The 24,314-nt window shown below is 34.4% G+C and overlaps 1 protein-coding gene across 1 annotated transcript in view; it reads right to left on the reverse strand.

Moving 5' to 3' along the window:
• rhea (Talin_middle and talin-RS domain-containing protein rhea) overlaps positions 1 to 24,314 on the reverse strand; it is a 214,086-nt gene that overhangs the window by 13,133 nt on the left and 176,639 nt on the right. Inside the window, exons 28-32 of the mRNA XM_089102200.1 lie at positions 21,415 to 21,539; positions 17,561 to 17,686; positions 7,008 to 7,124; positions 3,977 to 4,162; positions 2,337 to 2,553 (exon numbers count right to left, since the gene is read on the reverse strand). Coding sequence (XP_088958326.1) covers positions 2,337 to 2,553; positions 3,977 to 4,162; positions 7,008 to 7,124; positions 17,561 to 17,686; positions 21,415 to 21,539 — 771 coding nt within the window. The remainder of the gene's footprint in view (positions 1 to 2,336; positions 2,554 to 3,976; positions 4,163 to 7,007; positions 7,125 to 17,560; positions 17,687 to 21,414; positions 21,540 to 24,314) is intronic.

The following is a 24,314-nucleotide window of genomic DNA, read 5'->3' on the forward strand; positions in this document are numbered from 1 at the left end:
AGCTAAAATTGAGCCTAAAATAAGAAAGCAAATTTAGCGTTCTTGAAAAAATTAAATGGTAGACAAAATAAGAACAGAGTTGCCTACACTTGTAGCTTGTTTCTCACTTGTATTTTCTCTAAACAAAGAGGCTGATATTTGGTGGCAAATAAGGGCCTTTTACTTGGTTTTGGAAAACGGGCAAAAAGCTCGGAAATTTTAGGAAGTGATCAGGATGATCAAAAGATTTTGAGATTTTCGCATTGAACTATCACTTCCAATTGTAATGGAAACTGATTATAACCTTCAAACAGAAGGATAAAATAAAAATTTTCAAAAGAGAATAATTTTACATAATAAGCAATAACACAACTCACTTTTTTATAACTTTTACAATACTGTTGAATTTTTTCTAAAATTACTATTTCCTTCTTAAAACTACCAGCAAAAATGAAAACTTACACAAATTCTGTAATTTCCCTGAAGTATTTATTAGGATTTATATTATATAAGGGTAATTCAAATCATAAATTAAAACATCAGTTACAACTCAAAAAATGAGGTATCCGTAGTTCCGTTATTTGCCAATCAGGACAAGCCACGCAAAATAATTACGGGGCTTTAGGTGTGACAATGGCATTAGTGATCTAGGATTCATTTTGTTTCTTCCAATCAGGACAAGCCACACAAAATACTTCGGGGCCTTATGTGTGGCAACGACATCAGTGATCTAGGATCCATTATGTTTTTCCGATCAGGACAAGCCACACAAAATAATACAGGGCTTTAGGTGTGGCAACGGCATTAGTGATCTAGGATTCATTTTATTTTTTCCAATCAGGACAAGTCACACAAAATACTTCGGGGCCTTATGTGTGGCAACGACATCAGTGATCTAGGATCCATTATGTTTTTCCGATCAGGACAAGCCACACAAAATAATACAGGGCTTTAGGTGTGGCAACGGCATTAGTGATCTAGGATTCATTTTATTTTTTCCAATCAGAAAAAAGCCACACAAAATACTTCGGGGCCTTATGTGTGGCAACGACATTAGTGATCTAGGATACATTATGTTTTTTTTTTCCAATCAGGACAAGCCACACAAAAAAATACGGGGCTTTAGGTGTGGCAACGGCATTGGTGATCTAGGATTCATTTTATTTTTTCCAATCAGAACAAGCCACACAAAATAATACGGGACTTTAGGTGTGGCAATTAGTGATCTAGGAAACATTTTATTTTTTCCAGTCAGAACAAGCCACACAAAATACTTCGGGGCCTTATGTGTGGCAACGACATTAGTGATCTACGATTCATTATGTTTTTCCAATCAGGACAAGCCACACAAAATAATACGGGGCCTTAGATGTGGCAACGGCATTAGCGATCTAGGATTCATTTTGTTTCTTACAATCAGAACAAGCCACACAAAATAATACGGGACTTTAGGTGTGGCAATTAGTGATCTAGGATTCATTTTATTATTTCTAATCAGGACAAGCCACACAAAATAATACGGGGCCTTAGATGTGGCAACGGTATTAGCGATCTGGGATTCATTTTGTTTCTTACAATCAGAACAAGCCACACAAAATAATACGGGACTTTAGGTGTGGCAACGGCATTAGTGATCTAGGATTCATTTTGTTTCTTACAATCAGAACAAGCCACACAAAATAATACGGGGCCTTAGATTTGGCAACGGCATTAGCGATCTAGGATTCATTTTGTTTCTTACAATCAGAACAACCTATACAAAATAATACGGGACTTTAGGTGTGGCAACGGCATTAGTGATCCAGGATTCATTTTGTTTTGCTTCAATTTGACCAGTTTTAGGGTTTCTAAAAAGGATGGTGATGAGTTCTCTTTATTTCTCTTCTTTATTTAGTTCTCTTCTTTATTTATTAAATCAATCAAATTGTTAGTTTTTTGTTGTATCTTGTCTTGTTTTTGGTTGGTGATTGTCGTCATCTTTACAAGCTTTGCTTTAGGTTTTGTTATGTTTTTGTTGATTAACAAGCCCCTTCTTCTTAAAAAACAAAAACAAACTAAGATGAAGAAGAGCAATAGTTCAAACTGTTATTAGCGCTATTTACCTTATTCATGTTATTGCCGAAAAATGGAACACCGTAATTACGGTTTTTTACCGTAACTCAAGAAATCCACCATATCGCACCGAAGAATGGTCACTTCAACAGTTAAGATGAATCTTTAGGCAAATCTTTGAATTTCACGGTTCAAATCCACGACCTTTAATAGTGTGCCAACAATTCTTTTAAAAGTTAAATAAAATTGTTGGGTATTTGCAAGTTAAAATAAGTTTTCTAAATTAATGAAGGAATTGCAGGTACCTTTGAGAAGTTCAGCCGATGCAACGAGGTTAGTGACATTAAGGGCAATTTCTTTAGAAATCATTGGGAACTGTGCTTTGATATCTGAATTAGGACCAGGCCGACTTAATATTTGAAGAACCATAATCAATAGCTCCCTATATTGAACAGCAGTCTGGCGTCCAGCTTCCAGGGTCCGCTGACGAAGTTCTGCACTTTCTGCACCATGAGCTGCAGCCTGTAAATACAAATTTAAGTTTGCGCAGGCAATATCTTTAGATTTTTTAGAGCTTCTTCAAAAAACTCATGATTGACTCGTAATTTTATACTTTAAAGCATTGCAAAAAAAGAGCATAATTACTTTTATCATTTAACGTTAGATATTTTTTGAAAAAACAAAACAAAAAAAACGATTAATCCCAATCTCAAAGAACCTTAAAGGCACATAATCAGTGGAATGTTTAATAACATTCATTAAATTTAAATTTAATTTATTTACTTTTTCATTTAATTTAACTGTTTCATTTAACTATTTAATTTTATTTATTTAATTAAATTAAAAACAAAAAAGATTAATCCCAGTTTCGAAGAATCTTAAAGGCACGTAATCAGTGGAATGTTAGTGAACATTGTCCGTCATGAGTGAACCCAAAATCTGACTTATTCCCATTGCAATTCCAGTTGGCTTTCCCAGTAGGCATAGCTCATATAATACGAACACTTGATAGAATCTATGCATATCTACCTTAGTTCTGCCTTAAGATGGGTAATAGACTATATATATATATATATATATATATATATATATATATATATATATATATATATATATATATATATATATATATATATATATATATATATATATATATATATATATATATATATATATATATATATACATATATATACATATATATATATATATATATATATATATATATATATATATATATATATATATATATATATATATATATATATATATATATATATATATATATATATATATATATATATATATATATATATATATATAAATAAATATATATAAATATAATAAATAAAATATAAATAAAAATAAAAACATCAAGTTTTGGTATTGTTCCTAGCCAAAGTATTACCCTATACTACCTATTACCCCAAGACATCCAGCCTTCCCTACCCAGGCTCCAAAAGTCACGATTTTTTAAAATCATTTGCTCTTGCTGATGGATACTATTGAAGCAAAATACACAAACGTATACTTTTGAGAAACAATATTTCCTAAACAATACGTTTGTTGCTAATTAAATAAGCATATTGTCACTTTAATCCCTAAGGGTCCTATTTAACATTTTCCCAATTCCAAGGTAATTGCTAAAAACCATTTGCCAAGCTGTTCTCAAAGGGAGCAGCAGCAGGTAATGTAATTCAGAAGAATTGAAGTGTGAATACACTCATTTGCCCTGCTGATTTTCGCTTTGAATACAGCTCAGTAAACAATTTTTGGCAACATTCCAGAAGTTCGAAGATGTCAGATACGACTTTTGGGCACACCAGTGACGACATTTAATTCTAGTGGAGTGGTAGCCCTACACAAGGTATATACCTGCATCAGATTGCACAAACGCAAAAGACAATTTTAGTTTAGATGATAATTTCAATAAGAGATGCCTTACTTTACATGTAGCTAGCATGTCAGATATCGCTTTTCGTCCAACATTAGCAGCTACAATGACATCATCTTGCCGTCCACTGTTGCCAGCCGCTACTGCCTTTGCTGTTGCCAGAGTGATCGGCTTGGTGTATCGAACCAAATCTTCAGCCGTTGCCTTTACTTTAGGTACGTCACTTGAATCAAAAGCCTAAAAAAAACATTAATGTTACATGAAAATTGTCAAAATTTTACCTCAAAGTTGGAGGTCCGCCCTTGAAATGGAATAGCTTGTTTATCCGATAACCTTTATTATGCACTTCAGGTCTATTGCATTGAGATACGTATTGTAAAATTGACGATCGGATAGTTAAATGGCCATTTCCATTAAATATTCAACATTCCAGTTGTTATTTGGATTCTCCAGCTATTATTAAAACTGAATTATTAAAACTGATTATTAAACTGATTATTAAAACTGATTATTAAAACTGAATTCTTAGAATGTGTGCAAAGTATTATACACTAGCTAAATACAAAAATAGAAGAAGAAAGAAAACAACTTTTAAGCTTAAACAACCCACTTTGGTATGTCAATACCAACGTAATCATCAATAACAAATGTAACCAGGGGCACTAATTGCGGGGGGGGGGCAGGTAGAACGACAATCCCCCCTTTCTCCCCGTTTAAAAAAATACATTCTCTGGTATTATCATTTAAAAAATCAAAAAATGCCCCCTCCACTAAATTACCATTAAAAAAGAACTTATCTGTATCTTCATAAAAAATATGAAAAAAAACTTTTGTCATCTTCACCTCATTGTCATCAACTGTGGCTCCTGAGAGTAACTCTTTAACTTTCAAAGATTTTTTCTTCAAAATATCCTATTTATTGATCATTTTAGTAATTTAATTATTCGCTAAATATACGGACAAAAGATTGGCAATATTTTTAAAATAATCTCAATTTGATCATACTTGTTTTCCATTTAAAAGCTTGATTACATTTCAATTAAATATAACAAAGGGGCCAAAACGATCAGCAGCATGCATTTCAAAAAGTTTCACGAGAATAACGTAGCCTCAAGGCTCTCTCAAGATAACGTAACAAGGTTAACTTTTATTCTCGTAAATTCAATTTACAAAATTTAAGATTCCGTAAATCTTGTTCACTTGGGAATGCCAAATCTTCCCTGCAATGCGGTCAACGAGGTAAGTACACTGCAGTACTTATCTACTACTAAACTTACCAGCTTACCCCTACTAAAGCAGCCAAAGCTAGCAAAGTCACAACCGTTTTAGAAATAAAATAGAAATATAGCAGAAATATAATATGCTGAAATACGTAATATATTGGTAGCTACCAAAACTACCAAAGTCAGAACTATTTTGGAAATATTATATAATAAAATGGAATATATAATAAGATATATAACATAATGGTAGCTACCAAAGTCATAACTATATGTTATTTCCAATTTATTCCATAGATAATTTAGATTTTTTTTTTAAGTTTTACTACTGATGACGGTCACTGCATATGTGACCAAAATATCTAGTATTTTTTTGTGAAATTTTAACACTGTTTGTGAAAATTACTGTCTATTAAAAGGATTTTATCCCTATTTGAACTTTTATTTAATTTATTCCATGTACACTCACAAATCTCCCTGGTGATACTACCAAATTTCATAGTCAGTGTGTTTAAGCCGCAATCACAGAAAAAGTGATAACGTTTTGCTGGTAGCGGTCAAGCCCGTATCCGGGAATTTTTTTTTTCGGGGATGGGGGGGGGGGGGTAATTCGAACCCGATAAAACCTCCCACCCCCGGATACAGTCTAGGTAGCGGTGCATATCTGTTTTTAGTTGGCTCGTCATACCATTTTCTGCAATTCAGCTAAACAGACTTATAGTTGGCTTCGAAATAGGAGTGTTTATTAACTACATCAGTTGCCTGAATACAAGAAGCCTCCACCTCTGTCAGCATCCCCCTTAATTCTCAGCCTCCCCCTCTCAATAGTATCACTGTGCTTTACAAAAACACACACTCTTGCCGTTGGACTCTAGTTAAATAATAAAAAAAATAAAATAAAATAAAATAAAAATAATAAATAATAAAAAATGAATATGTTTAACTAGGGGTATTTCGAGCTTATCTTCCAGCAGTATGCGTATAAATCTCAAATACCTTGACTTTTATATTGAGGATAACTTATAGTTGACGGAGAGCTACAAAACCTCAAAAAATCGTGTCTGTTCATCTTGAACATTAAAATTTGGAGCAAGGTGGAAAAATCATATCAGAATTTCGTCCACAAAAATCAAATTTATCCCACTCACCCACACAGTTTTTCCAAGAGCACAGGCGTGTTGGCTTTGCTTGAATCAGAATAACAGAATAACAATTTTTTGTTCTTCCTGTTTCACCTATTTTCTGGCTTATGAGTTTGGGTTTTTAAACTCCCGTGGAATTGCTTTTATTTCAGTGTTTCGACAAATGTACTTCCGCCCCAGACAAATTTCTGGGGCATAATTCATACTTTAATGGACGATTGCTTAAGATTTTTCCTGGGAAAATGGGTCTCATCGTTTAAAGATAGTGTTTCAAGCGTAATATATATTTTGCGAAATTATACGAAAACATCATAAATTATAGTTCATACAAAAAAACCCGAGACTAAAGGAGGAGGGGCACGAGCCCAGGCAACCCATAATTGAGCAAAATGGAAATATTTTTCATTTAACACTCTTACATTTGGGGAGAGGGGGTCAAGTATTTACATTTTGGGGGATACCCCTCCCCGCTGAAAATACCAGATGCTCCAAGCTTAGATGGAAACATTATATAATCGTTTTTTTTTCTCTTTCCCATGAAAATAACTCTAATAATAAAAAATATATACATAAGAACAACCAACTTCTAAGAAATTCTACGAAATTCTAAATTCTAAGAAATTCGTAGTTATCTCACTTACTGTATCTAAGGTGTTATTTTTTCAAAAATTCCCTTTCTCTACTTTAATCTGTTAACACTGAGACACAGAGCATGCTTACCCTAATTTCTTGCGCAATAATTTCAATGGTGGATTCCAGTGCTCTAGTCCCTCTAGTGTGTTCATCCTCAACAGCTTTTACTGTCTTCAGTAGTGAAGTAACATTGGTTACCATTACCTAGAAAATAAATATATACAAATAAAAAGAAAATAAACAACTTTTGCAAGAAACTTTTGCCACAAGACAAATATTATCGGGCTTACCTTTTTTATTTAGTTTAATGCTTATCTTTAACTCAGTTTATTATTTACTTTATTATTCTTGTACTTTCTTTTATATTTTTATTAGATATTTGTACTTTTATTATATCTTTTAATATTATTTTTGTTTGACGTTTTTAGTCTATTTTTATTTAATCAAACCTTTTACACCGTTATATATTTCTATGTTATTTTTTTATATTTTTATCTTATTTATAAGCGGAAAGGTGTTGTCATTGAAGAAATTTTTTACTTAGAGCCAATAGGCGGAAAAATGCTAACGCCACCGGATTTTATCATTTTATTTAGTTCACTGCTTAAATTAAAAACTTTAACCATTGTTATATATTTGTATTTTATTTATAAATGGAAAGACGTTGTCATTTAAGAAATTGTTTACCTAGAGCCAAGAAATTGTTTACATAGGCGAAAAAGTGTCAACGCTGCCGGGTTTTATTGTTTTGGTTAGTTTACTCTCTAATTTAAGATTTTACCCATTGTTATATAGTTCTATGTTGTATTTTATTTAAAATGGAGAGGCATTGTCACCTAAGAAACTGTTTACTTAGAGTCAACGAGTGCCAAAAGACCAATGCCTTTGGGCTTTCTTTTTTTTCAAAGTCTTAATCAAGAGTTTCAGCTGTTGTTTAATATTTCTATAATTCCATTGTAAGTATAAAGGGAAAGGCAGCAAATTGCAACAAATTACTTACATAGACTCTATGGGCAGTAGCTTTTTTTTTATTGTCAAAACTAAAATGTATCCATTACCTGTCCTTGCTATTTATAGTTATAAATCTCTATGCTTTGTGTTTATTTAGAAAGGCAGTGTGGTTTAAAAAAATATTTATGCAGAGTGTATAGGTGACAAAATACTAACGCTATCCATTAATACCAATTGGAAGGGAGGGGGCATTTGCTTTAGTCTTTAGTCGGGAGGCACTTCAGTCCCTCATCGCTCATCCTTCTACGATTTTTGAAAGTTAACTTCAATCGACTTCATATTTTTACACTCACTGATTTATTCCGCGTAATACTACGATCATATCGGTCGCCCTAACAAAAATTTGGTAATATCAATTTTACTAGGAAATATATTTTTTACCAAGTTTTTCTCCAAGTCCTTTTAAACTTGGGTTTTTCGGACAGGATAAAATATAGGGAAGAATAATGTCTCCCTTTTTTTCTAAAACGGCAAAAAAGTAATTTCTTCTTTTTTTCTAAACGGTAACAATGACCGCTATTTAGAATACATTCTAAAATCACAATATACGTAAATAATTAGGAGGGAGTTGCAACAAAACAAGACCAAACTATTACCAGAAGAAAAAAGAAACAGAAAAGAATACATAAAATACATTTTATACACTATATTATATATATATATATATATATATATATATATATATATATATATATATATATATATATATGCTATAATATACACAATGAAAAGCAATTCAATATGTTATTGAACAAGCTCATTCTGTTGCGTGGGCGTGGGCCACATCGTGTCCAATGACTAATTACTGAGCATAGCTAGTGGGAGGTAGAATCGGAGGATGGCCGCTTAACCCTATCAAAATAATATAATTGGCTAAATCAAAAGAATCTTATTAGTGGTAAATGTTCCTACCCCCCCCCCCAAAAAAAAAAAATTGAGCCTATTCTTTTTTTTCACTTTTTTTTAACCAAATGTAGGAGGTGTGTTAATGCAGCAGTGCAACTTCACTAAATAGTCCTGGTCTGAATTCCAATTCCTTCGTCCTTCAGTAAATTCAGTAAACGAATCTTCGGCTAATTTTAAATGGTCCTGGTCTGAATTCCAATTCCTTCATCTTTCAGTAAATTCAGTAAACGAATCTTCGGCTAATTATTTCTAATTATTAAAATTCCGTAATTTTGGTAGTTGCCCTTGTAATTTCTGATGAGCAGGAGGTAGCAGGAGGAGGAGGTTGAGTCGAACAATGGCGTCTTAAATCCAACAAAATTTGTACTATTTGTTAAAAGACAAGAATCTTCTTGGCATTTAATTTAAATTTTTTTTTTATCCCCCCCCCCAAAGACTAAAAATCTTTGCTCTTGATAGTTTTTGGAGTCCAAACTTCGAGGCTTCTTTTTTTTTTACTTTGCTGAATTTAATATTGACCTCTCCAAACGTACGAGGTGTGTTAATGAGACAGTGCCCCTTCAGTAAATGGTTCTTCAGTAAATTCGAATACCTTTGTCCTTCATCGAGTTCATCCAGCTGTATTTCAGTAAATAGAAATCCTTTTTAATACAGGAAGTGCTGTAATGCAACAATACATCTTCAGTGAACAGTCTTTCAGTAAAATTGAATACCTTCGTCCTTTGTTCTTCAGTAAATTCAGTAAACGGTCCTTCAGTAAATAATGAGCCCAACAATAAACGAGGTGTATTTTTGAAGCAATGCACCAGCAGTAAATACAAAACTTTAGTCCTTCAGTAAGTTCATTAAATTGCCTATCTGCAAATATAAAACCTTCCAAATGTAAGAGGTGTGCTAATGAACCAATGTGCCTTCAATAAATAGTCCTTCTGTGAATTCTGACGCCTTCTCTCCTTCGTAAATTCAGTAAACGGCCCTACAGTGAATAATGAACCCTTTAAATAGACGAGGTGTGTTGATGAAACAACGAGGCTTCAGCAAATTCAAATAACTTTGTTCTTCAGTAAGTTCATTAAGTGGCCTTTCAGTGAATTGTCCTTCAGTAAATTCAAATACCATTGTTCTTCATCGAGTTGATCAAGTTGCATTTCAGTAAATAACAAGCCCTTTCATTATACGAAGTGCTGTAATTGAACAATGCACCTTCAGTCAGCAGTGCTTCAGCAAAATTGGATACCTCCGTCCTTCAGTAAATTCTGTAAACGGTCCTTAAATAAATAATGATCCACACAACAAACGAGGTGTATTTATGAAACAATGCACCTTCAATAAATTCAAATACAAGGTGTGCTAATGAAACAATGTGCCTTCAGTAGATGGTCCTTCTGTGAATTCAGATACCTTCTTCCCTTCGTAAATTACATAAACGGTCCTATGATGAATGATGACCCCTTCAAATATACGAGGTGTGCTGATGAAACATCGAGGCTTCAGCAAATTCAATTACCTTTGTTCTTCAGTAAGTTCATTAAATGGCCTTTCAGTGAATGGTCCTTCAGTAAATTCAAATACCATTGTTCTTCATCGAGTTCATCAAGTTGCATTTCAGTAAATAACAAGCCCTTTCAATATACGAAGTGCTGTAATTGAATAATGCACCTTCAGTCAGCAGTCCTTCAGCAAAATTGGATACCTCCGTCCTTCAGTAAATTCAGTAAGCGGTCCTTAAATAAATAATGATCCCCCACAACAAACGAGGTGTATTTATGAAACAATGCACCTTCAATAAATTAAAATACAAGGTGTGCTAATGAAACAATGTGCCTTCAGTAGATGGTCCTTCTGTGAATTCAGATACCTTCTTCCCTTCGTAAATTACATAAACGATCCTATGATGAATAATGACCCCTTCAAATATACGAGGTGTGCTGATGAAACATCGAGGCTTCAGCAAATTCAATTACCTTTGTTCTTCAGTAAGTTCATTAAGTGGCCTTTCAGTGAATGGTCCTTCAGTAAATTCAAATACCATTGTTCTTCATCGAGTTCATCAAGTTGCATTTCAGTAAATAACAAGCCCTTTCAATATACGAAGTGCTGTAATTGAACAATGCACCTTCAGTCAGCAGTCCTTCAGAAAAATTGGAAACCTCCGTCCTTCAGTAAATTCAGTAAGCGGTCCTTAAATAAATAATGATCCCCCACAACAAACGAGGTGTATTTATGAAACAATGCACCTTCAATAAATTAAAATACAAGGTGTGCTAATGAAACAATGTGCCTTCAGTAGATGGTCCTTCTGTGAACTCAGATACCTTCTTCCCTTCGTAAATTACATAAACGGTCCTATGATGAATGATGACCCCTTCAAATATACGAGGTGTGCTGATGAAACATTGAGGCTTCAGCAAATTCAATTACCTTTGTTCTTCAGTAAGTTCATTAAGTGGCCTTTCAGTGAATGGTCCTTCAGTAAATTCAAATACCATTGTTCTTCATCGAGTTCATCAAGTTGCATTTCAGTAAATAGCAAGCCCTTTCAATATACGAAGTGCTGTAATTGAACAATGCACCTTCAGTCAGCAGTCCTTCAGCAAAATTGGATACCTCCGTCCTTCAGTAAATTCAGTAAGCGGTCCTTAAATAAATAATGATCCCCACAACAAACGAGGTGTATTTATGAAACAATGCACCTTCAATAAATTAAAATACAAGGTGTGCTAATGAAACAATGTGCCTTCAGTAGATGGTCCTTCTGTGAACTCAGATACCTTCTTCCCTTCGTAAATTACATAAACGGTCCTATGATGAATGATGACCCCTTCAAATATACGAGGTGTGCTGATGAAACATCGAGGCTTCAGCAAATTCAATTACCTTTGTTCTTCAGTAAGTTCATTAAGTGGCCTTTCAGTGAATGGTCCTTCAGTAAATTCAAATACCATTGTTCTTCATCGAGTTCATCAAGTTGCATTTCAGTAAATAACAAGCCCTTTCAATATACGAAGTGCTGTAATTGAACAATGCACCTTCAGTCAGCAGTCCTTCAGCAAAATTGGATACCTCCGTCCTTCAGTAAATTCAGTAAGCGGTCCTTAAATAAATAATGATCCCCCACAACAAACGAGGTGTATTTATGAAACAATGCATCTTCAATAAATTCAAATACAAGGTGTGCTAATGAAACAATGTGCCTTCAGTAGATGGTCCTTCTGTGAATTCAGATACCTTCTTCCCTTCGTAAATTTCGTAAGCGGTCCTATGGTGAATGATGACCCCTTCAAATATACGAGGTGTGCTGATGAAACATCGAAGCTTCAGCAAATTCAGTTACCTTTGTTCTTTAGTAAGTTCATTGTGGTCTTTCAGTAAATGGTCCTTCAGTAAATTCAGATACCTTCGTCGTTTTTCCTTCCGTAAATTCAGTAAATGATCCTTCGGCAAATATCAAACCCTCCAAATATACGAGGGGTCTCAATTAAACAATGTACCTTCAGTGAGTTCCACGGTTCTTCAGTAAGTTCACTAAAGGGTCTGTTAGTAAATAATGAACCCTCCAAATATAAGAGATGTGTAGATTAGCCCCAAAAGTTACATGAATGAACCTTTTAATATATTTGACCTTGGTGTTTGAGAAGCAATAAATACTTCTTTTTTTTTTATTTCAAACCCTCGTCTTAGAGGACATGTACAGTGCCAGAATCAAGGTTAATTTAAAAAGACCTTACACCAGAAATTCATGCTGATCAAACGAGTAGGTACTTTGCAGACATGTGCGTGCAATTAAACTAAATAACTATTAATATAACGGACGGACGAAAAGTGAGCTACTATTAAAGTTGTATGTTATCAAAAACAGGACATATCATTCCATGCTAACGTACCAGAATTGACCAGCTCCAAAATCGTACAGGTTCAAATCCCGCACCCCCCCCCCCCCGAAATCCAGTTCTTAAGTTAAACTAATATCATAAAATTAACGTAAAACTTTAATTTTCAGATAAAACATCAATTTAAGAAACCAAAACGTGGATTAGGAAAAAATTAAAAGCAAAATTCTTCAGAATCAAAATAAAAATGTTTTCCATAGATATCACTATCGCGTCTTTCTGATTTATCAGTGAGAACAAGTCGTATTAGCTCCTCCTCTGGGTCTGACGTCAACCAATCAGATTCGTAGTTTATTTCGGTCACCTGACCAAAAAGAACAAACTCAGACAGGCCAAAAAATAATAAAGTTTATCAAATTACAATAGAAAGAGTATATAAAATTATTTGAGTAAAGCACAGTGACAGCTGGATAAAATTTGATGACAATCCCTACTATAAGAGTAGAATTTCTGAGTGGCTGAAATGCCAAATCGATTGTGTATGCAGAACAGAAGTTAGAGAAAAATTTTGAAAAAGATGCATTGCTGGTTTTGTGTATTATATACCAATCAGCTGCAAACATTAATCTAAGTCGTGAGTCTGAGAGTTAAACAGATTCCCACGAAATATGCGAATTCAGATGCCAGGTGAAACGGAAAGCGCCTGGTTCTGCCGCAAGCGGAAGTGGAAGTAACAGTAAAGTTGATTTTTTTTGTATTTGCTTAAGGCTCATTCACAGTGGGATCTAGCTTAACTGAGAGATTTAGATAACATCGATATTTTTTCTAGGTCGTCCATTTAATAAATTGGCTTGTTCAGGCTACTTAAGATAGCAAATGCTATTTCTTCTTCTACTCGTCTCATTATTTAGAGAAGCGAATGCATAATCTTTATGCAATCCCAGGCCCTGCAGTAGCTGGTTTCGAGCCCCGAGATCAGTCCCTTTCGGTTAAAATGTTGCTTAAGTTCCTGGAGAGTGTTTCTATACAATAAATGATTTTTAACGAGGCCGTCTGATCGGCTCGCCTTAGTTCAAATCAACTGAACTTGGGTTCTGGATCTATCAGGCTCCGGAGTTTAGATAACGGTGCATTCAAGACGACGATTATCATCAATTAGAATCAATTTAATACTCGTATTCAATGTATCACATAATAAAACAGCTGTTCAATTCTATATATCCTTTAAATACAGAAAGAATTAAAAAGTTACTATCTTTTGTTTCATAGAAGGGGTTGATTTTGCAGGTATGAACAATTTTGGGGTGAAGATAAAACAAATGATTAATTATAATTAACAATAACTGATTTCGGTAACGCACCCTGAATCTTTACCATGAATGAATCCGTTGTTAGCTTAATCACAGTGATAAATATATCTCACTGTGAATGAGTCTTTACACATCTAAGTATTGAAAATGTACGAAGGTGTTTTTAGGATGGATTTACCAGAATTAGTCAATAGCCAAAAGTTTTTGTCAATTTAATACGTCTCTAGTGGGTCACTAAATTTTTTCCCCAAAAACGCAAATCCATAGAGAGGGAAATTTGACCAAACGAAAAAAATGACCATAAAAACATAACGAAGAGTTTAACTAACGTTTGAATTTATTTAAATTAATTTGATTCTATATTAAACAATCTTAATTTTCGACATTTTTTATATCAACATACCAAGTTAAGAGCTATATATTAGTGGGATCAATCGATTTGGCAGCTGAACCGCTCAACATTCATGTTTTAGAAATAAAGGGAAGAAACAGTCCCATCTGATGCTAAGATGGCTTGAAAAGGGTGTTTATCAACAATCGCATCTGATTTAAGGTGGTGGACATGAACAACTGTCAATCCTGTTACGATGTAGTAATCATGCTCTAAATCCTGGGAGAAAACTCAGTAGCTCTACAGGGTTAAATCGGGTTACTGGTTAAGTCCACCACGTTAAATCACATGCATAAACACCATGACAAGCCAAACTCCATTCACATCTCCAAACTCCAAACTCCTATCTTATAATTTCTAAATGATAAACGCACTTGAAACTAATTGTCTGAAAACAATATAAAATAATAAATACTGAATAATATTGCATAAAAAGTAGATTTCTTTTTCAATAACCTGGCTCCCAATAAATTTTTGCAAGCCACAAAGGCAATACCAGCCATAATGTGCATTTTACAATATTTTTCGTGAATTGACCATTTTTTTCAGTTTTGTCATTATTCTTCAACCTCGCAGCATCAGAATAAAACTTCCTCCCAGTCGGATGAATGTAAAGAATGGTCACCTTTCGTTTACTGATTGAATGTACAATAACCGGAACTTAATTCATTTATCTATTTTGGATTTTATTAGTTTTCAACTGCTTAAAAGTAGATTGAAAAATCGTAAAATTATGATAGTGTGTACGATTATTTAGCAGAAATTTCTTAGTGTTTTTTTTTTTTTTTGCGACAAGCCCTCGGCCTGTAGTTTTATTTTAATAAATAAAAATAATCCTTGAAAGTAATAAATACAGAAATTGCAACATGTTTCCCTTTTTTGATTTATCCCGGTAACATATTTCGATTATGTAGCTTATTACCTCGCATCCAGGTATGTCGCATGTTAACTTCGTAATATAGAAAAACATCAAATTTTCAGGAAAACAAACTAACCTTAGGAAAAAACTAAAAAAAAACCTAATCTTTAGGCAGTTTCAGCATTCGGAAATTAAAGTTCAATTTGTGTCGTTAAACAAAAGTAAACCTATTTGACCCAGCCTGTACAACGCATCTTGAATAGAAACATTTTCTAAAAATAGTCTACTTTCTATTATCTGTAGTAAAAACGAAGGGTAAGTTAAAATTTCTTGAGCAATTACAGAAATATTACTATTTAAGAGGCACATATCATACCATTTCTCTACCTCAGTCCCAAACATGAGTAATGACGAACCAAAATTGCCAGTAATAGCAAATGCAAGCACATTGGGACCCGTGGAAAAAGGCTTTGTTTTTTGGATTTCTAAATTTTTCTATTGATTATTTTTAGCAGGTATTTTGAGTATGGGGCCAGGAACCACCGCACAATTAAGCAATTTCGCGTGTAAGTTAACTTTAATTGAAACTGGCGCTTTTGGATGTTCGTCTAACTTCAACTTAAACCTGACGCCGGTCGGCTAGAACGGAGCTTTCCAATCGAACTGAGAAATCGCTTCACTTAAGAACACTAAATCTTTGTTTATTTTCGCTCCAACTGAATTTCGCTCCACTTAAGAAAACTGAATTTTTGTTTTTCCTCCTTTAAACATTATTTCAAAGTTAGTTCTTCAGTTTTTTCAGTAGGATAAATAAAAATCAAGTATGCAATTATATTGAAGTGAAATCTGATTGTCGAAGTACCAAGTATCGAAGTACCAATGACAGTGAAAGTGGAATCTGATTATTTGCACTGGTTAAGTGGAAAGTTACACACTCGTATACGCCTTAAAAATTAGAAGAAACCATGAATTTATTTTTTGATGAAAAAGAGCTGCATATACAGGAGTGCATAATTTAAGAAAAAGAAACGTGCATAAAAAATCAGCTAAAAATATATGGCACCAAACGGTTTAGGGTGTAACTTTCCTTCGAGCGTCAAACTATCTTTTGGAATAAACAGACTGTTAATGTTTGAATTTTTACGGACGAAAAACGTTATCAAAATTAACTAATTAGTTTACGTCTTTATTTTCTTAGTTCAACGTGGCAACGCTGAAAAAAAAATAGCCCTGCCCTAAAAAGTTTATTGTTTTGAAACAACCAAAATAAAAGCCTTAGAAAATCACCGTTTCCAGGTATGAATAGACTTAAGATGAATCCAAGTGCGCAACAAAATGTTTTAATTTTGATGCCATTGGTACTTAAAGCCTAGACTTGATTAATCAGCTCACAACTAACTTGGACAAGGTAACAAGCCACAGGGGAGCACAACCTGAGAGTAGTCAATACTGATCCTTCGGAGATTTGCAATATTATATCAGCTAAGATTTACATAAATTTATATAAATTTATAGATTTACATTTATATAAAGATTTACATAATCTTTAAAAATCCCATTTTTGTTGCCTAAACCAACAAAAGTTATTAAACTAACAAACAAAGAAAAGGTAAAAACTGCGGCATTGGATTTTAAAGTCCCTACCGGCGATACTGATATCCGTTTCTTGGCCCTTAGCCAGGAAGTGCAATGGGGGATTGGGGGCCAACCATCCTGTGCTTTCGCACACCCTTCCTGTTTACCTTCCCCAGATTTCTCCAGGTACCCATTTAGAGCTGGGTCGACTCTGGCTGAGCTTACAGAGTCACGCCACTGACCCCTGTCCGAAACCAAATAATTAGGTACACTAGGATTCGAACCCTCGTCCTCTCGAACAAACGATCGTAAATCCAGCGCACCAATCCACTTTTGTTAATAAACAAAATATGGTACAAAAATGAGGGAGAAACGCCTAGCATTACACAAGAACGAACATCACTTGAGGAGAGGTAGACATCAGCACATTAAGACAAACAAATCTTAGTTCTCTTTATTTTCTTCGTCTCTGTGAGGAAAAACAAGCCTGATAGTTGGGGAGGAGGGAAGAGCTTACTAAAACATCTACCTTCCCTCCTCATAAAAATCCTCAATCATTCAAAATATGAAGCTTAATCCTTAAAACTGGCATAACTTCTTTAAACCTAGCGCTTTTACTACGTTTAGCTTCAATACTTTTAATTAAAAAACAAATCTTCCAATTTTAGCGAGAAAAAAAGCAAAAAAAAAAAAAAAAAAAACAGGCACTCGAGAACTGCCAATAGAATAAATTCTTACTGAAAAGAGAGATGACTTACCTTGGCAGAATCTTTAAGGTAAATCATGGCAGGATCGTTGACACTTTTACCAGATGCAGATTTAGTAGCTTGAATCAAGTCACCGAGAGCAGAGGCTACATCCTTCACTGCATTCAAAAGCATAACCTATCGAAACAAAAATATGCACTATCTTAAAATACTCCACCCACAGACACACCAGTACACACACCAGACTTGCCTTTAGCTTTTTTTTCAGAAAATTGGCCTTAAAAAAACTTTTTTTTTAGCTTTTTTTTAGGCAATGGTTGCCGGAGCCTCGACTCAGTTTGGTGAGACTGCGCATAACAGTAATAGCAACTTCTGTTTTGCTGATTGACAATATCCGATTTATAAATTTAAATACTTGAACATATAGGGGGAGGTGGATCCCACTCCACGTTAGGAGGATTGGACTTTGGGAACGACAGCCCTTTCGAAAATTGCGACTTCAAAACGCGGTTGTTCAATTTTAGCCGATGTTTTTAATAAACGGCAATAATGTTTGGGTGTAAATTCCAGTCGACAAGAACGGTGCGTTAAAATCCAGATATTTGTAATCCTAACATTTTTAGCTCATAATTTTAACTCTATTGAACCCCAATCAAGTTTCACAAACAAGTAAAATCAATAGTATTTTTTTTTGTGGGGGGGGGGGGGGGTAGATCACCTAGTCTTCTTTTCTTTACTCTACCTCTCTTTCACACCAGCTTTTTTTTTCAAAATCAAAATTCTCGTCACGAGCCGGATTTCAGGTCGTCCCATACATAACAGGGTCGTCGCGTCATTGACTTTTCGGTTTGCTTTCACACCAGTGTCTTCTTCTCTAATTTTCTTTTCCGTCCCAGGAGGATTTCGTCATCCAATACGCAACAGGGTCTTCGCACTGTCGAATATTCGGTTTGCTTCTATTTCAATTAAAAAAAGGAGATATTTTGCTCTTCTGTCTGGCAAAATTAGGTCCAAAAAGAACAAAAGCTTAAAGTTTAAACTTATTGCCTATTTTTGAAAAGAAGTAGCCAATACACATGTTTATGATGCAACTCAAGAGACACCGATTACATTTCATTTATGAAAACTTTGATCGAGGAAAACTTGTCACCGATGTTCCGTCTTATACAGAACGTCCATTCTTATATTTGACGTCCATTTAACGTCCATTCTTATATTTAACATCCATTCTTATAAATAACGTCCATTTTATTCGAGGTCCATTTTTATATCAATATTCCTTGGGAACACGTGACAAATTCTGCTTTCGATCAGGTATGATCAGGTATGAGCCAGAATTCAGTTCAGCGACGTCGCTTGATCTTTACCTTTGGTAAAATTTACGTTCTTTGCCACCTGCCATCTAGGCTCCTAACGACCAAGTTTATTCAACATGTGCACATTTCGTGCCACCTTTTCAACAAGGAAGTCTTTCTAGATCAATGCTCATTTTAAATATTTTTAACGCCGGCTTATTTAAACGGATAAATAGACATTCCGTTTTCTTCTAAAGTTTTGAGCGTGTACGTGTGCGAACGATATGCTGATTTTTTTTTCCAAGAAAAGACAGCACTTTCTAGGTAAATATTTTAAAGTTGTAAAAAAAAGCTAAAGGAATAATAATAACAATAATAATAATTTATTATAAGCCAAAAATACAGGCCCTACAGAACAGCATTCTTAATTACACTCAACAAGAAAAATAACATAAATATCAAGTTTAACTCATTGATGTCAACGCTTCATTTACATATCTACATAACTGCCTAATTGTCCTTTTTACAGTCGTTTTCAGGATCCCCCGGAACACCAAGTTACCACCCTCAAAAAAAATTACCCTTAAAAGAGAAATTTGCTGGCCCTCGGCGAGAATATGGGACATATCCTTAATATCCAGACTACATCTAGGGCAAGAGTAATCCGCATCTGCATCTGGGGCCACCCTTTATCTTTCAAATACTCTTTTTCTATTGTTTAGTGGCAGGCAATTCGCTCTGATCCGAAGCCAAGTCCTCAATGTCTCCCCCGGTAATCCTAATTTAAAATAAATTCGTTCCTAAAATCCTAATATTCGTTCGGAAAAGCCATTAAGCAGTATGTTAAGTTAGATTGGATGAAAAACATCCAAAGTACGGATTAAGTAAGTTTTCATTTTTTTTTTTAAACTATTCAGTTTAAAAATAAAAGCAGGCGTCAAAACATTCAATTTTACAGAATCAAACTCTGAACCCGAGATAGGTCAGCGTAATAATACTCAAAAGGAACGTTGATCTAGACATAATACCTCCTTCGAAAGCGGGTTTAACATACGCAGCCGTGTAACATATTCAGTGTATAACATATGCAGCCGTTGCTTGACTAGGCCTTAAGTTTGAGAATTTGACTCACTAATATCTAACCTATTGTTTAGCAGCGATAGCTAAACCAACTAAAAAGCGGATCATGGCCCAACGTAACCCTAAATTAAAACTGTGTTTCAATCACAAAAATACGATTAGAGAAAATGTTCCATTTGTAACTGATTCAGTAACGGTTGCTAATATCTTGATTAGTTTTAATAATCAAACGTCATTTCGAAAACCAAATTATTGGAATTTTGATAAATATCCAGAAACACCTCGCAAATTACGTCAGATCGAAACAAAAACTACACCATTTGAATTTCCATTGCTGAAAACCTTTTAAACTAAACTTATATCCAGGGCCGGATTTAAAGCTCTGAGTCTTCTAGGCCCAAGCATTTTTGCCGCTCCTTTTTGGCGAGATTTTCGGGGACATTCCCGAGAATTTGGAGATACGAGAGCACTGAACAAAACGCAACTGATGAGCCAAAAGTAATGAAGAAGAGAGAGGTAATATCGAATTCTCAGCTGCCATTCTTGAGTGGGATCTGATAGTTTATAAGCGACCTCGCAATCCCTGGGTTGTTTTAAAATCACTTTTCTGTGAATAGAAAGCACGGCGGCGGATTGCACCTGTTACTTTGACAATAAATCAAATCAGTCCAGTTTTTGTTCAGACAAAAATTACTCAGTGATAATTTATCGCACCCCTTGGCATTGTGCGCCCCTAGGCCCGGGCCTAGTGAGCCTATTCTGAGCGTGCTTATAGCCCCCTGGCTTGAACAAGACGGAAAATCGCAGCATGGGTAGCACTGATGTATCCTTTTTTGGCTATTAAGAGTTCAAACTGATAAAATCTCAATTAATAGGCTTATTGATGGCTGGTCTAACGGATTTTCTTTTTCTTTGAGCATCCATATTTTGTAAATTTAAACAATTTGCTAAGAAAACATTGCCTTTTCTAGGAAGCAGCTTTTCGGTCGCACATATGCGCTCTTGAAACGCTGGAAGAAACGCAAAGTCTTTCTAGCCCTTTAAGACTTCTTTAAGGCTATGTTCCAACAGATTCCTCAGCATTGAATGTCGAAGTGGAACCGAAATATCACTAACTAAAAGGTAAAAAAAAGGTAAAGACTACGGCATTGGACTTTACAGTCCCTACCGGCGGTGCTGATCTCCGTTTCTTGGCCCTCAGCCAGGAAGTGGAATGGGGGGATGGGGGGCCAACCATCCTGTGCTTTTGCGCACCTTCCTGTTTACCTTCCCCAGATTTCTCCAGGCAACCATTTAGAGCTGGGTCGACTCTGGCTGAGCTTACAGAGTTACGCCACTGACCCCCGTCCCAAACCAAATAATTGGGTTCACTAGGATTCGAACCCTCGCCCTCTCGGAAATAGGATCTCAAATCCAGCGCACCAATCCACTTGGCTTTGCAATCACTAATTGATTGCAAATTTATATAAAATTATACGAAAACTAAATCAAATAAGTCATTATAAAGTCTGGCAGAATCGAGGCGGTTACCTGGGCTTCAGGATTATTGGATCCCAGGGAACAGGCACCGTCTTTGACAACTTCTGATAATTGTAGAATAGTTGAAACTGCATTCTGTGCAGCAGATGCTAATTGCTCTTGGGACGAAGCAGCGCCTGCAAATTATATTTGACAAATTAGGAAATAAACGAGTTCCTATAGAAGGTAAATATAAAACTTATTTTCTAATCGAATTAGCCTCTTTTTAGCTATCACAAACTATCACAAACATTGCATCAAAACCATCCCCATTATAAAGCTTGGAAAACAACACGAGGAATAAAATTTGAGATTATTATCCGTAATCTAAATGCAAAAAGATGAAATGGCAAGTAAGAAAAAATCTGGGCCCATTGTCTCGCCCTGTTTTTAAATATGCAACTTTAAAAAGGACGCACGGAATAAATTTTGAGATTTTTTTTTTATTATTATTATTCGTAATCTAAACATAACAAAAGACAGCATAAAAAATAAAACGCATCTTTCGTATCAGATAAGCCCCTTCTCGAGTTCCCCCCCCCCCTGCTTGACAGATGAGAAAAGTTTCAGCCCTTTGCCCAGCCTCATTTTTAGATACAAAACTTTAGGAAGAACACGAGGAATAAAATTTGACACCATTATTCGGCATCTTAATACAACAAAACTTTTTATACTTCGTAGAGCCCTGTTAATAGATATAAAAAAGAACGTCAGAAATAAAATTTGAAATTATTATTTGTATATATATATATATATATATATATATATATATATATATATATATATATATATATATATATATATATATATATATAATTTATTAACCCATCAAAAGCAAAGGCAGATGGAGCAAAACAAAAAGAAAACAAAAGAAAACACCACTTCGCAAATACAGTGACCGAAATATCTGGTATTTTTTGTGAAATTTATTATACACTGTCTATTAAAAAGGATTTTATCCCTATTTTGGACTTTTATTTTATCCGTAATAAGAGATCGCAGAAAAGCAAATCTGATGAGTATGTGTTCCTTAAATCTGATGAGTATTTGTGGACATTGTATCACAACCATTATAGTCTGAATTAACACTTGCTGTAACAGATTGATGAAAAGTTACGGACTTCTCTTTATTGCAGTCGGATTAAAAATCTTTTATTGTTTTTTGTTGTTCCATAAAAAATATTTTTATGCTGTCTTTTGTTATGTTTAGATTACGAATAATAATAATTTAGATAATTTCGGAGACCAGTTTAGTTTTACTACTGATGACGGTCGCTGTATATGTGACCGAAATATCTAGTATTTTTGTGAATTTCTATACACTGTCTATTAAAAAGGATTTTATCCCTATTTTGAACTTTTATTTTATCGAATAATAATAAAAAAAAAATATCAATTTTTTTTCTCAAAATTTATTCCATGCGTCCTTTTTAAAGTTGCATATTTAAAAACAAAGCGAGACAATGGGCCTAAATTTTTTCTTACTTGCCACTTTCATCTTTTCCCTCTTCAGAAAATTAAAAAAAAAAAATCTAAGAACAAGGAAAATCCCACGTTAAAAAAAAAAATCTTTCTATGTCAAAATATGTAAATAGGCATGTATTTTGTATAAAAGTTTTACATAAGCTCCAAAGTTTTATATATAACTTTATATAAGTTTTATAGGAGCTTATATAGATTGGCTAAAACATGACAGTTAAGTTGTCTTTTCATGGATGCTTAAAAAGGGGCCTATTTTATTTAAATGTTTATTTTTAGGACTTATAAAGCGTTGGTTGCAGGGGTGTGCTGCTAACAAGAAAATAATAACAATAACAAATATAAGGTGCAAATAGTTGTAGGTTGAAACCGTGCACCAAGCAATAAAAACACGAATAAAACATTCACAATAAAACTATAGAATATCATGATCTCAAAGCAACAGTAACTCTAAAAAAAATTAATAAAAAAAAATTAATAATAAAAACAAACAACTCAAAAAATAACAAACCAAGGCGAGTATTGACCGAAATATTTGCATTGTTCTCTTTCTTTTTCTAGCTGTGACTTTCGTCGTTTTTCCCCCTTACGTTTCCACGTTTTATAGGAGATTTTCCCCCTTCCATGTAAATTTTTCTGTAAATTTACATGTATATTTTTTCTATTTTCTATTGGGGCCTAGGCCGTAACCCGGGGGGTTAGGGGGTATGAATCCCCCCCCTAATGTTTGCCCGGCTCGCAAAAACCTAACAAAATGAGTATAAACAAATTTTGATGTGTTTTTTAACGTTTGTTTATGTACCCCCCCCCCCCAAAAAAAAAATCCTAGATACGGCCCTGATTGAGGCACACTGATACTACGAAAGTCATATTTAAAAACGGCATGGAAAAAAGGAAAAAAGAGAGAAAGATGAAAACTGCCAAAAAACGAAAGAAAAAAAAAAGAGAGAGAGAGAGAGAGAGAGAGAGAGAGAGAGAGAGAGAGAGAGAGAGAGAGAGAGAGAGAGAGAGAGAGAGAGAGAGAGAGAGAGAGAGAGAGAGAGAGAGAAAAAAAATAAAAAAGAAACAAAGCAGAGAAAGAGAAGAAAGAATAAAATAATGAAACAAAGAGAGAAAAGAAGAAAGAAAACTGCTGTACTATGTAACTTTCTCACAAATTCAAGGAATGAACCGAATGCTATCCTGCAACAAAGTTAGCCTAAGACTTAAAAGGAAGAAGATGCCATTTTAGTTTCCTTGCTCCTATGCTGGGGATAGGAAAACGTGAAAATACTTCTTACAAAAATACGCGCAATTACAGCTACATTTTCAATTCACTAATTTTAATGTCAAGTTACAACAAGTAAAAAAAAAGTTTTATAGCATGATCAAGCCCTTGGAACACTTCCAAAATCTCAAAGGTTTGCGCCCTCCCCCGAGTAAAGGTATCTGTA

Source organism: Artemia sp. Qi Xiang Cuo, chromosome 16 (genome assembly GCF_049724085.1).
Source record: "Artemia sp. Qi Xiang Cuo chromosome 16, ASM4972408v1, whole genome shotgun sequence".
NCBI lineage: Eukaryota > Metazoa > Arthropoda > Branchiopoda > Anostraca > Artemiidae > Artemia > Artemia sp. Qi Xiang Cuo.